The following is a 16242-nucleotide window of genomic DNA, read 5'->3' on the forward strand; positions in this document are numbered from 1 at the left end:
AACAGTTAATTGATTCCCATTAATATATACACTAGCTTTTCTAAGATTGTAAATGTTTGCAATTGTAAAAAATAAATAAAATGAGCAGAGTACACAATGTTGAAAGGGAAATCAATATTTGAAAATGCAGAGCATTTAAAAGTATTGATATTTTGTTATTCTTTAAGAGCACTGTTAAAACTGCAATTAACTGAATAATTTGTTTTAATAACCTAATTAATTATTTGTTATTGCTCTAAATCTTCATTTACTATCAACACATGTCTGAAAACTAGTTGATTTTAGGCATACCAACTTTAACAAACTGCAGCAGATTTTTAGCAGGATAATATTTACAAGACATAATGCTACATTATTTACTGATCTCAACCTGGGAGACAAATGCCTTGGACCATTGACTGTAATGTGCAGTGGAGTGAATAAAACCAGTGACAGATGCTCTTGCATTTGTTTGGCATGAGTGAAAGAACTCAGGCCTTTTGATCGGTACCATCCAACCAACATACTTTAAAGAGAAAATGAAAACGGAAGAGAGAAATGTACAGACTTGCAAAGTAAGAGTCATCAGTGATCTAGTTGGGACTGTTGATACCAGACAAGGCACAACTGGTGATAAACAGACCACTCTATGAGGAACTGAGAAACTATAATGTGCAATCTTACTTATACTGAAAAAGATACGATCGTGGTCACTACTGCTTATTGATTATTGTGTATTTAAAAACAAAAGTATTGGGTGGCACAATGACGCAGTGGTAGAGTTGCTGAGAGTACAGTGCCAGAGACCCGGGTTCACTCCTGACCATGGGTGCTACCTGCATGGAGTTAGCATGTTCTCCCTGTGATCACCTGAGTTTTCTTCGGGTTTTCTGGATTCCTCCCACACACCAAAGATGTGCAGATTTGTAGGTAAATTGGCCTCTGTAAATTGCCCCTAGTAGGCTAGAATTAGTGTTTGGGTGGGGTGGGAGATTGCAACCTTCACATGGTCCGCCCTGTTTCGATGAATGCAAGCAACCTGGTGTGCACAATCTAATAAGATCAAATAGAACAAGTTGTCCTACAACTTTAGGTTGTGCACGCCATACGCAAGATGAAGAAGTGTCCGGGTGATCGCTGTCGTCGAAGATTCGGTGGGCTGAAAGGCCTATTTTATGGATTATTATGGAAGATGTTTTATCGTCTATTCTCACCTATTGAGGTGATGGGATCTTTCTCGTGAATCTGGCAGAGTGGGGTGCTGACTTGTAGGTCCAGGAGTTTGGAGATGAGGTTAAGTGGGATTATGGTGTTGAAGGTCAAGCTAGTCAATAAATGATTAGTCTGGCATGGTTATCCTTTTCCCTTTACATGTTCCAGAGATGAATGTAGGACTAGAGAGATGGTGATGGTAGTAAACTGTGGTGGCTCTATGGGAGGCTGAAGTTAATGTGCACCATCACAAGTCTCATCAAGTACTTCAATGTGTGGTGTATGCCAGAACTAATGGAGGTTCATTGGGGAGTAATGGAGTCATTAAGGCATGGTATTTTGCTATTCTTTGGCACTGCAATAGTGGATTTCTTCAAGCAGGGTGGAACCTTATAATAAAGTAGTGAAAGATTAAAGATAGGAATGAATACTCCTGCCAGCGGGCCTGCCAAGGGGCTGAGGACAAGGCTGACAAATCCATGTGGGCCTGTTGTTTTCCACGGATTCACACTCAGGGAAGCCAATCTGACATCTGCTACAGTGACCGTGGGTACAGGCACACCAGAGGCTGACGGGGCAGATGATGTCTTCCTACCGACCGCCTGATCAAAGCGGGCACACAATGCATTGAGTTCGTTGGGAAGGGATGTATTGTAGCCAGCAATACTACCGAATGCAAACATTTTACTACACAAGCCTTGTCACAATCGATGGGTGTCCGTGTGGTTACCTCAGGATTTTAAGTTGGTCTGGAATTCTCTCTGAGTGCTCTTGATGGGATTGCAAAGGTTGTAAACAGATTTCTTGCACTACTGTGGATCATCTGAATTTAACACTGTAGACTTGGACTTCATCATCAGTTGACCTCAGAGTTCATCCATGGTTTCCGGTTGGTGAGCACTCGTATTGTCTTCCTCCACACACTCACTGATGAAGTCTGTGATGGCAGTGGCATACACTCATTTAGATTTGCTGCAAGGTCTTTGAATATAGACCAGTTCTGCAACTCAAAGTAGTCGCAAAGGATCTCATCTGTTTCCTCAGACCAGCAATGTACAACTTTCTGTACTGGATCCTCCCACTTCAGTTTCTGCTTGTAAGCAGAGAGTAGACGCGCAGACAGGTGGTCAGATGTTCCAAATTGCGGTCAAGGGATAGAGGGGCATTTTTGGTGGGTGTGTAGCAGTGATCAACGGCGTTTGGACCTGCTGATAGTATGTTGGTAGAACATTAATCAGGAAGGATCATAGCACATTGGGATGTAGAACATGTAACACTGTGTTGAGAATGGAGAGAGAAGGAAAACAGGAACTACAAATAAGTTAGTGGGAATTCAACAAATATGAAGACAGTAAGAAGCTATTTAAAAACTGATATTATTCCAGATTCTATTAGAGTATGTTTACCATGTGGTACCTGTACCTTCACACTGAGCTACGCCAAGTGCAATTGAAGTCCATGATTTAGTGGTCAATTAATGTATCACCCACAATTTCAACTGAAACCATTATATTGTGCAGTCAAGATGTTTGTTTGAAAGGAAAGTTACGTTTAAGAGGTTAAGGAGCCTGTGGGTGTAAATAATAGAACTGTTAAAGGAACCCCATTAGATGAAGATATTTGAAAATTTCCAAAGTCATTCGACAAGATGTGCCAAAGAAAACTTCTCTGAAGGATAAAATGTGAAGAAATCAAATGAACAAAGATGAACACAAAGTGCTGAAGTAACTCAGTGAATCAGTGAAATGTTTTGGGTCCTGACCTAAAACATCATTGTTTCTAAACAAAGACATTGGTTTCTGGAAAGAAGAGGTTAGAAATAAATGGGCTCTTTCCAAATAGCTGATCACTAATGGAGAGGGGTGAGAGGAATCCATTGTGGGACCTCAGAGATTTGCTATTTATATTAATTATACATTTGAAGAGGTGATGGTTACACATTTTCTGATGAAACAAAGCTCGGTGGAAAAGCAAACAGTGTAATTTCCTTTTATTTAAAATACAAATTTTTTGTTTAACTAATCTCACTTCCATCAGCAAGAATATTACTACTGGCAGCCACTGGTCCAGAGGTTCATTGAGAAATACTGGTGCATTCCACATCTCTGAATCCTAATATGTGGTGCAGTGGTAGAGTTGCTGCCTTACAGTACCAGACACCCGGGTTTGATCCTGACTATGGGTGCAGCCTATATGGAATGTGTATATTCTCCCTGTGACTACGTGGGTTTCCCCGCGTGCTCCGGTTTCCTCCCACTCTAAGATATATAGGTTCGTAATTTAATTGGCCGATATAATTGTAAATTGTCCCAAGTATGTAGGATAGTGGTAGTACATGGGGTGATTGCTGGTTGGCGCGGACTCATTGGGCTGAAGGGCCTGTTTCCATGCTGTATCTCTAAAGTCTAAAGTCCACAACCCATTAGAATTATCTGTAGTTCAATAATGCAATTATTCAATGTTAAAAACTTTGGAAATATGCAAGAGGTCAAATAACACCCATGAAGAATAAAACTGGGTTAACATTTCAAGTCATGACTTTTCACATAAAGTTTGAGAAAGGTTAATTGATCTGAAACGCTAACTCTCTACAACTGCTGCCTCTAGCAAAGTATATCCACCAGTTTCTGTTTTGTTGTAACTGCAATAAGATTCACCATCCATATAAAACTGCCAAAGGCTATTCATGCTTACAATTTTTATGTGAAATCATTCTTAGCTGACATTTAAGTTATAAAGTATATCATTAATCAAAACACCCATAAAATTATTGACTAAATTCCATTAGGATGATATATTAAATTTCAGAATATATCTCCATTCAACTGTATCATAGAAACATAGAAAAATAGGTGCAGGAGTAGGCCATTCGGCCCTTCGAGCCAGCACCACCACTCAATATAATCATGGCTGCTCATCTAAAAGCAGTACCCCGTTCCTGCTTTTTCCCCATATCCCTTGATTCCTTAAGCCCTAAGAGCTAAATCTAACTCTCTTGAAATCATTCATATCTAACTCCCCACATCACTGAATACCTTTTACCTGTATGTATAACATGTATTTTCCACATGTTATTGCTGATATTAGCAAAATATATGTTGCATGAGCAGGATAGAATATCAGATATTAAGCATTTATGTGAAGATCAATGTACATTAATGCCAATAAATAGTATATTTCAGTTAATTTATCATTTTAATTGATTTAAGGCTTGCCAGACAATAATGATAATTTTCTAATGCACTGTTACTAAATGAATCCCAGATGGACTATAACAAAAGTAAAGAGATTTAAGTACAAATTTAAATATTTATCTCTCAAAATTTAATTTTATCTCTTTACACACTGAGCTCCTTGCCAGTCTGATTCAACAGAGTTAGCATGGATTTATGAAAGGAAAAATCATGTTTGATTTAATTTGCTACAGTTCTTTGAGGATGTGACTGGTTGAATAAACAAGAGGAAACCAGTGGGTACAGAATAGCTGTATTTTCAGAAGGCTTTTGAAAGGATCCTGCACATGATGTTAGTCGACCAGGTTTGAACATGTGGGACTGCAAGTAATATAATGACATAGTTAACAGAGTGTGAGAATAAATGGATCTATCACAGCCTGACAAGCTGGACCAAGTTGGGAACAACAGGAATTGGTGGTTGGGTCCCAGATATTCCCAATCTGGTGATACAATGGTGCGTTGCTGCCTCACAGGGCCAAAAACCCAGGTTGGATCCTGACTATGGGTGCTGTCAGTGCGATGTTTGTAAGTTCTCCCTGTGACCACACATGTTCTCTCCCTAGTGCTCCCGTTTCCTCCTACATTCCAAACACATGCAGGCTTGCAGGTTAATTGACCTCTGTAAATTGTTCTTAATGTGTAGGATAGAACTAGTTTACGGGTGATTGTTGATCGACATGGACTCGGTGGGCCAAAGGGCTTGTTTCGACGCTGTAACTTTAAAACCAAAATTAATAACTAAAACAAATCTATGTCGAACAATTGGCCAAATTCCTATTTCCAAGGTTGCTCATGATACAAAACTAAATGGGATTGTTACTAAAGAGGAAGATATAATGTGATGGCAATCATTTGCAAAGACGATTTGTATTGTGGTCTTTATTACAAGAGAATTTATGTAAAGTCATCTTACTGCAATCATAAAGGGCTTTGAAGGGACCATTGACCTGGTATATTATGCAGAGATGACAAAGTTGAGTAGTGTGAGAGGAGAATTCATTGAAACATATAAAACTCTCGCAGGACATGAGAGGTGCTGATGTACAAGGTGATAGCTAGTTGGTGCAGACTAGGTGGGCTGAAGAGCCCATTTCCGTGCTGTATCTCTAAAGTCAAAAGGCTCTGCAGTCTAGATCCACGGAGAATATTTCCTCTGGCTAAGCAGTCTAGAACCGGGAGTCACAAATTAAGATTAAATGCAAGACCATTTAGGACTGAGAAGTGTGGTAGGTTCTTCACATATAATTGGTGTATCTTTGAAAGACTCAGACATTGAATTTATTCAAAATAGAGATCAATAGATTTCTGGTCATCAAGGGATATGGGGATAGTGAAGGATTTGAAAACATAATTACTTCAATAAAAGGAAGTAATGTGAATATTATTGAACTAATAATGATTAGATTGAAGTTAGAATTAAAAACGAACCCTTTGCCAAGCAACTTATTAGTCGATTTATGTCTTCTTTTCAGATTTTAAAGCACTTCTGAATGTTCTATCAACTGCCTACAATTTGTGCTATATTCTGTACTGTGCGATGAGGATTGGTTGAAGTGCTCTGTTTCATGTTTTGCATCAGTGCCTTTTACAATAAACTGTGATTTGCAGCACCCAATTGAATGGTGAGGCTGAGGTTAACTCATTTTCTGAGCCATCTATCCAATTTGAAACTACTTCTTATGCCACGTTTAATCGGTCTCTGATTTTGTTCATTTCCACAAGTGAGCTTGAAATAACTTGAAATGCTGTCCGTGCATCAGACCATTTTCTGGATAAACCTCAACAGTTCATCCCTATTGCCAAGTTCATTATTTGAATTCAGAAATTGATTGAATTTTGCTATCAAAACACAAAACCATGAAATATCTCCCTCTCCAGATAAATAGCAAAAAACTCTTCATATTAGGAGATGGTCAGGAGTAACTTACATGATTCCGTTAGCGTTATTTGGTGTGGGGGAAGAATCACGTGCTCTGAATTTAATTCAACTGCACTAGCCTATGGTCTGACACCAGTAAGTCAAGCTTAATTACCCAATTTGTACCTTTGACCTGCATTGACCAGGTTTAATGATTTTGTTATTTTTATCCTTTAGAAATCTTTACGGGTATTCTGCTCTTCATCCAGTTTTGATTAGTTGTATGCTTACGTTGCTATGTACTGTCAACATGAAAGTTAATGTGAATTGTAGCCTTCCCCTGAAATTACAACAGTGGTTACGTCAATAATATTACAATTTGCTCTCATATGTTTTGTGGATATTCCAAGTTGATGAAAGGTTATACAGAAATAAAAGTTCTTATATTTTTTTAATCTGGAAGGGGTTATTATTATGATCCTGCATTTCAAATAAAATGGAAACCTTATGACCCCTATTATTTTATTGAGTACCAAATGCCCAGTGACCAGGGCAACTAGCAACTGTCCATAAAACAAAGATATTCATTTGTCAGCTGGCACATCCTCTGGGCATCTCCATTCATTTTGTATTCATGGAAATTCATTCTCAAACATTGTCATGCAATGAAATGCAGTAATGAAATTCATACATGCAACAGAAAGTTTAATGAATAGATGATCTATTGTGGTAATGTTTGAGATTAAAATTTAGCAATCCATCAGATGACTTCACCTGCTCTTTAGGTTAGTTAGTTTAGTTCAGTTTAGTTTACAGATACAGCGTGGAAACAGGCCCTTCGGCCCATTGACTTTCCGCTGACCAGCAATCCCTGCACACTAACATTATCCTATGCACACTGGAGAAAATGTGCAATTTTACCCAGCCAATTAACCTACAAACCTGTATGTTTTTAGAGTGTTGGAGGTAACCAGAGTACCCAGTGAAAACCCACGTAGGTCACAGGGAGAATGTACAAACTCCATACAGACAGCACCCATCGCCAGGATTGAACCCAGGTCTCTGGCGCTGTAAGGCAGCAATTCTACCGTGGTGCCACCGTGCCATTCTTTCTACTGCGATAAATTAAATTTATAATCTATTTTACAATATAAGAGGCTACTGCTTAACTTTCCAACTGAAAGACATCACCTCAAACTGTAGAGTCTTTCTCTACTTCAACCTTGCACTGAACTATTATACCTAGGTGAGGGTGTAATTATTCTCCTAGAGCTAACCCACTTAGTCTAGTTCAGTAAAACACCAAGTCAAGCACTAAATCTTTTATTTTATGAAACAATGACAAATTCCCTATACGATACCCAGCCACACCGCAGGATCGATCCTTGTCTCTGCATGTCCAAGCCCTTCAGCCTCGTGCAAGCAGATACTTCCAAAAGGTTACCCAGTCACAAGCGCTCCTCCAGAAGATCGATAACGAACCTCGTGGGGGTTACCCTGTGGGGCAGATCTACATGGGGGTGGTATCCCTACAAACCAATCACAGATATTGATTACATTAAAGTTTTATTGATACTCCCCCATCCCAATTACAAAGCATCCCATTACAATGTTTCTACAGAAGCTTCTGGAAAGAAGTCAGTTGACCCAAGTAATGCAACATTCTCCCAGGGAGTATAAACAATTCAAGCAAGGCTTCATACTTCAGCCAATCCTCAAACAGTAACATAAACATCTTATAACATTATTAATGGTATTTACAATCCTTCTGCAGCCAGCCTATAATGCTAATGCAGTCCAACACCTTTGGGTTTCTCTGCAAAGTACTCATATATTTTAACAATTGTGAGGACATCTGGACCTCACCTTATCTGATAGTTCAATCTAGGACCTAGACTTCCTCGCACCAATTTGCAGCTCTCAGCTTTGCACAGAAATTGACCAAACAGGTTTGCAGATGCCCTGATACTCCATTTTATATGCCTCTATTTTAGCCAATATTAACAAGGGCATACGTGTTAAGCCAAGGGTGATTATTGAGAGGTTGATAAATGAAGGCTTTGCACTCAATGTTACAAGCCTGTGAGAAACTATATCTGCATCTTTCCCAGTCAATATTTTTAGTACTACTAATCAGGATTTGATATACAGGTCCCCTCCTTTAAGCATTAATCCATTTAGTGTTCTTTACAAGGACATTCCATGAAATAAGCTGACATAGATCAACGGATGAGTCCAGAGCTCAACTACTGTGAAAATGACCATTTCAACTCTTTAATTATCACAGTATTCTACACATGGGCAACCAATACAGTATTGTTATACATTCTTCTTTCTTATATAGAGCTATTCCTTGATGTCTTGTGGAATAATTAATAGGCTTTCATTGAGACATCAAAAATTCTGTCAGGTCTTCACCATTTTGATATGAGAGGATGTTATAAGAGCATCTAGAACTGAGGGCCTTCTCTCCAGAGATGCTGCCTGTCCCACAGAGATACTCCAGCATTTTGTGTCTATCTTCGTATTAAACCAGCATCTGTAGTTCCTTCCAACAGGATTGGGTTGGTGGTGAGAGTACGTTGGAGGTGATGGAAGGTGGAAGGGATTGGAGATGGGACATTGTGAACAGTGGTGGGTTCCACTCAAATCTCTGAGGAACGTGGAAGGGGATGGACATTGGACAATTGGTTTGGCGGTGGGACCATGCAGGAGGTCTTGGTGGGGGATGGAGATGAAACAATGCGACTGGTGGAGTGATCACGTTCAGTCTCATAAGGTCGTAAGGAATAGGCATAGAATTAGGTAATTCGGCCCATCAAGTCTACTCTACTGCGGAAAGCAGAAAGGGGTGGAGATAGGATGATGTGACTGGTGGTGAGACTATGTTGGAGTGGATGGAAAGAGGAGATAGTACAATATGATTGGTGGTGGGACCAACTTGCGTCTCTGCACAAGGTGGACTCTGGTGGGGAGGGGATAGGTGGTAGGACCAACTTTGAGTATAGAGGTTGGGAGGTCATGTTGCAGTTGTACAAGATAATGGTGAAGTCGCATGTAGAGTATTGTGTTCAGTTCTGTGCACCATGTTATAGGAAATATATTGTCAAGCTTGAAAGGGATCAGAGAAAATTTACGAGAATGTTGCCAGGGCTTGAGGGTCTGAGCTATGGGGAGAGGTTGAGTAGGCGGAGACTCTATTCCTTGGTGTGCAAGAGGATGAGATGTTATCTTAGATAGGTGTATAAAATCATGAGAGGAAAAGATCGGGTAGATGCACAGAGTCTCTTGCCCAGAGTGGAGGAATCGAGGACCAGAGGACAGGTTCAAGGTGAAGGGGAAAAGATTTAAAAGGAATCTGAGGAGTAACCTTTTCCACAATAGGGTGGTGGGAGCATGCAACAAACTGCCAGAGGAGGTAGTTGCTGCTGGGACTATCCCAACGTTTAGGAGACTGTTAGACAGGTACATGGATAGGACAGGTTTGGAGGGATATGGATCAAGTGCCGGCAGGTGGGACTAGTGTAGCTGGGACATGTTGGCCGGTGTGGGCCTGTTTCCACACTGTATCACTCTATGACTCTATAAATGCATTTCATTGTCTCTGTACTGTACACTGACAATGACAATTAAAATTGAATCTGAATCTGAATTTAACTCTATGGCATTCTGTACAGAAAATCTAAGCTCAATGGCATGTCAGTCTTAGACAGTCTGCAATTCTCCATTTGGCATCATGTTCAATAAAAACATTGTGGGCCAAAGGGCTTGTACTTGCAATGAACCGTTCAATTTTTCATGTTCAATTTCTATATTCAAGGTTCCCATTTTTCCTATCACAAGATCTGAGACCATATCGAATTCAATAGTTCATGTATGCCAACAATTTAGGAGGCAAAGGATGTTACTTTATAACATAATTTACTCTCTTTTACTCTTAATTATTCATGCACCTAAAGCATTATGTTAAACTTCATTTATTTTGAATTTTGATAATAAATATTTGATTAGTGGAGACTGGGTATCATGACAGCTGTCAGATAAATTACCATAAGTTCTACGTTGGAAATGATGATAAATTACTGTATGCCACAAGTGCATTAATATAATAAGCTCTAATTGATTATTATTTGTGTTGATCTCCTTCATGTTAATGAAAGAGATTAGCCTATATTGGCTATAATGTTTAGCTTTTGTGCAAGGAAATGAGAACAAAAAATGTCAATATGAAATTGTCTGCAATTTTCTTTTTACGGTTTACTTCTTTCCTAACTTCTGGTAAAGTGCACATCTAATGTGTGAAATATTTATAAACAGAACCAGTTATGCTCAATTGAATCACCTTTACTAATGGTAGCCGACAATGTCAAATGCTCAACAATCCTCAAATTGGTAAGTTCAGTTTAGTTTATTGTCATGTGTACCGAGGTACAGCGAAAAGCTTTTGTTCCGTGCTATCCAGTCAGCAGTAAGACAATTCATGATTACAACCGAGCAGTTTACAGTGTATCGATACATGATAAAGGAATAACGTTTAGTGCAAGGTAAAGCCAGCAAAGTCCGATCAAGGATAGTCTGAGGGACTCCAAACCACCAGGGATGTGAAACAATTGGCAGCCTCGCCAACAGTTTGCTTGTTTTTTCTTTCTTTTTTTAAATTTTGGTGCGTTTTATAAGTTTGTGTAAATGTTCCCTGGTTGTTTTTTGTTTGGGTGGGGTGGTTGGGGAAACTTTTTTTTTTCCAGTTTCTTACCTTGCCAGAGACACGGTGTTTCCGGGTCGTGTGTTGGGTCCCCCGGCATGGGGGAGCTGGCATCCCTCCCGATGCAGGAGCTGGCTCGCACTGATGCGGAGGGCCCAAAATGCTGCCGGTTGAGGGAGTGAAGATCATCCCGTCAATGGAGGGCTCGAGGCCCCCGACTGTGGGAGAGCTAATGGAAGAGATTAAACTTTGTTTCGCCTTCCACCATGGTGAGGAATGTGGAATCTCTGTGGTGGATGTTTATGTTAAAATGTGTTTGGTGTGTTCTGTTGCTTTTAATTTGTATGACTGACTTGGCAAATGAAATTCCTCGTATGTTGCAAAACATACTTGGCTAATAAATTATTATTGTGATTGTTATTGTGAAGTGATAGGTAGTAGTTCAACACTACTCTCTGATTGTGGCACGATAATTCAGTATCCTGATAACTGCTGGGAAGATACTGCCCCTGAATCTGGAGGTGTGCGTTTTCACACTTCTACAACTTTTGCCTGATGGGAGAGGAGAGAAGAGGGAGTGGCCAGAGTGCAACTCTTCCTTGATTATGCTGCTGGCCTTGCTGAGGCAACATGAGGTAAAAATAGTGTCAATAGAATGCAATGAATATTTGATCAAAACTTTCTGCTATTAAAGTTATTAAAAAAATAGTATGAAATGCCTAAGTGAGTTATTGATATTTTTGTAGCTATTTGTTCAACAGTATTATGGGATTGCAATTATTGAGTTAGTTGTCAAAACCTTAAGAATCAGAGGTGAACTGAACCTATTCTCTCAACTTTGTTCTTAGAATTCTAAATTTGCAAACCGGTTCTCAGCCATTAAATTCATGTTTAGCAATAGAATAGCTAATCATATAGTCCATTGAATTAGATTAGCTATTAAATTCAAAACAGAAATGATGCCAGTAAAATTCAAAGTAGGAAACATCAGAGATAGGAGATAAACACAAAAAGCTGGAGTAACACAGAAGGGCAGGGTGCATCTCTAGAGAGAAAGAATGGGTGACGTTTTGGGTCGAGAAATCAAAGATAGGGGATTGCCTACTAATATTTATTTATTTGTTTGGCCTTATTACAAGCCATATACACCAAGATTTAAAGGGCATGAATGTTGATTGGTAAGTTCACATGAAATATGTTGTGAATTACAATCTAGACACTACGACCTAAAGCATCCCAATGAACCCTTCTTTTCAGTGTTTAGTTTAATTTAGTTTAGTTTAGAGATACAGCATGGAAATAGGCCCTTCAGCCCATCAAGTCCACGCCGATCAATAATCAACCATATACTAGTTCTATCCTAAACACTAGGGACAATTTACGAAAGTCCATTATCCTACAAGCCTGCATGTCTTTGGAATGTGGGAGGAAACCGGAGCACCTGGAGAAATCATGGCAGGGAGCAATCTTGTAAAGGTAAAGGAATGGTCCACTGATTTTGGGCACCTTTGCTTACCAAAGGTTACCACCAGGGGCGCCGTACGATGGCAGCTCCGCCAGCAGTCTGTTTGTTTTTTAATCTTTTTTAATTTTTTTATTTTTAGTGTTTGTCAAAAGTTTGTTTTAATGTTTTCCAGTTTTCCATTTATGTGGGGGGAGGGGAAGGGGAGGGAAAAACACCTTTTTCAGGTTCTTACTTTGCTGGAGATGTGATTGATTTTCACATCATATTCTCTGGGTGCTCTGCAACCTTCCATCGATGGAGCTGGAGACCTCCTCGGACTGTTGTGAGCCCCACCGAGGAGCGCGGACTTAACATCAGAGCTGATCTCTTGCCTGGGATTGCGATTTACCATCAAGAGGTTGCAGTCTCGGGAGAGGCCGTGCCGGGAGCTCCAACGTTGCAGAAGGTTCAACCAGCCCCGACGCGAGGCTTGATCATCCAGCGCGGAGGAGCTGACATCCCCCCGATGCAGGAGCTAATCACTTTGACGTGGAGGGCCAAAACACCACCGCCTACGGGAGTCAAGATCGTCCCATCAACGGAGGGCTCGAGGCCCTCGACCGTGGGAGAGCAAAGGGAAGAGACTTTAACTTTATTTGACCTTCCATCGCAGTGAGGTATGTGTAGGAGTCACTGTGGTGGATGTTCATGTTAAAATGTGTTTTGGGTGATCTGTTGCCTTTTATTTGTATGACTGACGTGGCAAATGAAATTCCTTGTATGTTGCAAAACATAGTTGGCAAATAAAGTAATATTCTGTTCAGCAGAGCAGGGTGAAAATAAAGAGGTTTATAGTGAAGTCCTAAGATCCACCTAGTTTACACCAAACCAAAACAAGCCTTCTATATTGTATGCTTTTCTGTGCAAGGAAGCATTGTTTACAAGCAAGAAACATGTTTGCATTTGGAAGCCTGAGGAACTCAGGAGAGCTCTTCAATTAGCTCGTACAGTGGGACAGGCCTTTGGCTCGTATAAACATCAGGTGGTTCATGTTGGTAAAAGCAATGATGTTGCAATATTTTAGTGGCTTTGTTCAATTAAATAGAATATATATTGATGATTTATACTGAATAGATCTGGAAGGCACGTGTAGTATGCCCAATGTAAACATAATTTCAACAGGAAGCCTTGTTTGTTCCAATTTATTTTTTTCATTTGATGCAGAAATCATGATTTGCCTTTTCAACAAGCCCTGACAATCTTTTATAAAGTATGGCAACTGAGAAAATAGACAAATCGTTACAATTAACAAGCCATGAATCTTCTCATCGAGCATTTCTCCGAAACCTATCTTCCAAAAGCAAATAGAAAGCCAAGAGATGATTCTAATATCTATCTTCGCCAGAGTTGAAGATATGAAAAAAGAAATTTACACCAATTACATTAAGGAATTGAGTATAAATTGAGTCCTGTTGATTTTGTCTGATGTAGACCAGGATTCAAACATATTTCATAATGACCCCCATTAAGAATCTCTTCTCTGAAAGTACAGAAAACCATGTTCTTTTATTGAGCTAAAAGCATTTTCTCAACCCTTGTCCTGGTATCATTCTTAACTCAAGCTCTTTGTCAGTTGATCTGGTTTCTCTCCTCCATCCCGCTCCAATCCCAATGATACCCTCTGAAGAAGTCCCCTACAATCTCTATGCCTTCCCTCTAATGTCTAATCCACTTCTCTTCACCACCCCAAACCCAATCCTCATATTCCTTGATATGTTAATAAAAAGCACAAGATGTTATACAATGGTCATTTTGAGAAATCTTTTCATGTAGGTTAGTGCTTTAGAATTCTTTCAGAGCTAAAATGATTTAAATATTAAGCATAATCTACAGCTAGCTGGTCAGTTATTGGGCCCATTGTAGGAGTTTGAACAGACAGAAGCCTCATTGAAATTCCACTCCCTTTTTCAAAGACATTAGTGAGTAGCATATCTGTGGAATAAAAACAAAATCTAGTTCAAAAGTGTTAACGCCTTTTAGCTATATTTTCTGTGTAATTTCAAAAGCAAATCAACAGCCTTGCCAGTCATTACTTCAGCAGGGAGTAAGTAACATTGGAAACCAGCTTGGATAAAACAATCTAACTTGGCAAGTTAACAAATTTTTATGAACAACCTGCATTTAAATCATTAATGTCACAAAACTTCAAATGGACATAATTGAAGGGGATGAAGGGATAAATCAAAAGGATCAAATAGTCGCGACCATTGCTATTCCACCATCAAAGATATCTGTCACTCCATCCCTCACCCACACTTGGGTAAATCAGACCACCTAGCTGTGCCCCTTTTTCCTGCGCATAGACAGTGACTGAAGACCGCAGCTCCAGTGGTGAGGAATAAACAGGCCTGGTCAATGGGGGAAGAACTTCATGATGCTGGGCGTTGATAGACTAGGACTAGGAATTTAAGGACTCAACAGAGGATGAGAACAAATACGCCATTGTTGTTACCGACTACATAAGGAAATGTGAGGAGGGGTGTGTTTCGACGAAGACCATTTGGTTGTCACCTAACCAAGAGTGAACCATGAGGTCCGCAAACTATTGAGGATCAGATCTCGGGCATTCATGTCTGGTGATACAGGATCAAATTAAAAAAGCGAAGAGACAATCAGTCTAAACTGGAGGATAAGATGGACATTTGGCAGTTGTAGCATTGCTTGCATACCACCACTTCCTACAAGACAAAACCAAATAGTGGTTTATGCAACAACAAGGCACCACTCTCAAACAAGCTCAATACTCAAGTCTGAAGAAGGGTCTCGACCTGAAAAGCCACCAATTCCTTCGCTACATAGATGCTGCCTCACCCGCTGAGTTTCTCCAGCATTTTTGTCTACCTTCAATACTATGTAGGCTTGCTTTCAAATGGTCAACATTGAATTACCTTCACGGGCCCCCATTACCCCCAGCAATGAGGCCGGCATGGTGGCGCAGCGATAGAGTTGCTGCCTTACAGCGCCAGAGACCCAGGTTCAATCCCGACTTTGGGTGCTGTCTGTACAGAGTTTGTATGTTCACCCCTTGACCACGTGGGGTTTATATGGGATCTTTGGTTTCCTCCCACAGAAATGTACAGGTTTGTAGGTTAATTGGCATTGTATAAGTGTAAATTGTCCCTAGTGTGTGTAAGATAGTGTTAATGTGCAGGGATCACTGGTTTGTGTGGACAGTAGGCCAAAGGGTCTATTTCCACTCTGTATCTCAAAACTGATCTAAACTAAACTAATAACTGTACTCCTCAGTCACTGGCACTGATGACAGAAGATCCTTCATGAGGTTGAACCCTTGGAAAGCATCCATCCACAATGGAGAACTTGGATTCATTCTTAAAAACAGCTCTGGTCAACTGGCTGTTTTCGTGAACATCTTCAACTTTTCATTACTAAGGTCCAAGGTTTCCACTTGCTCTGAAAATACATCAATACTGCCAGTGTCAAGGAAGAGCAAGGTAACACACCTTATTAACTATTGAGCGTTAGTCTCTGGTAATGGTGCTTTGAGAGGTTATCTACGCTGCATAACAACCCCAGCCTTGGTAAGGACCTGGACCCTTTGAAGTTTAAATGTGGAATGTGAACTATGGAGGAAGGAACTGCAGTTTAAACCAAAGATAGACACAAAAAGCTGGAGCAACTCAGCAGGACAGGCAGCATCTCTGGAGAGAAGTAATGGGAGACGTCTAAAGAAGGGTCTCGACCCGAAACGTCATCCATTCCTTCTCTCCAGAGATGCTGCCAGTCCCGCTGA

The 16242-nt window shown here is 40.1% G+C and overlaps 1 protein-coding gene across 1 annotated transcript in view; it reads right to left on the minus strand.

Moving 5' to 3' along the window:
- The window catches only part of LOC129707562 (docking protein 5-like), a 182233-nt gene extending 166814 nt beyond the window's left edge, over nt 1–15419 (minus strand). Inside the window, 2 exon segments of the mRNA XM_055652710.1 lie at nt 14323–14423; nt 15380–15419. Of these exon segments, the coding sequence (XP_055508685.1) occupies nt 14323–14423; nt 15380–15419 (141 nt within the window).
- Nucleotides 15420–16242: the final 823 nt, after the last annotated feature.

This window comes from Leucoraja erinacea, chromosome 21 (assembly GCF_028641065.1).
Source record: "Leucoraja erinacea ecotype New England chromosome 21, Leri_hhj_1, whole genome shotgun sequence".
Taxonomy (NCBI): Eukaryota; Metazoa; Chordata; class Chondrichthyes; order Rajiformes; family Rajidae; genus Leucoraja; species Leucoraja erinaceus.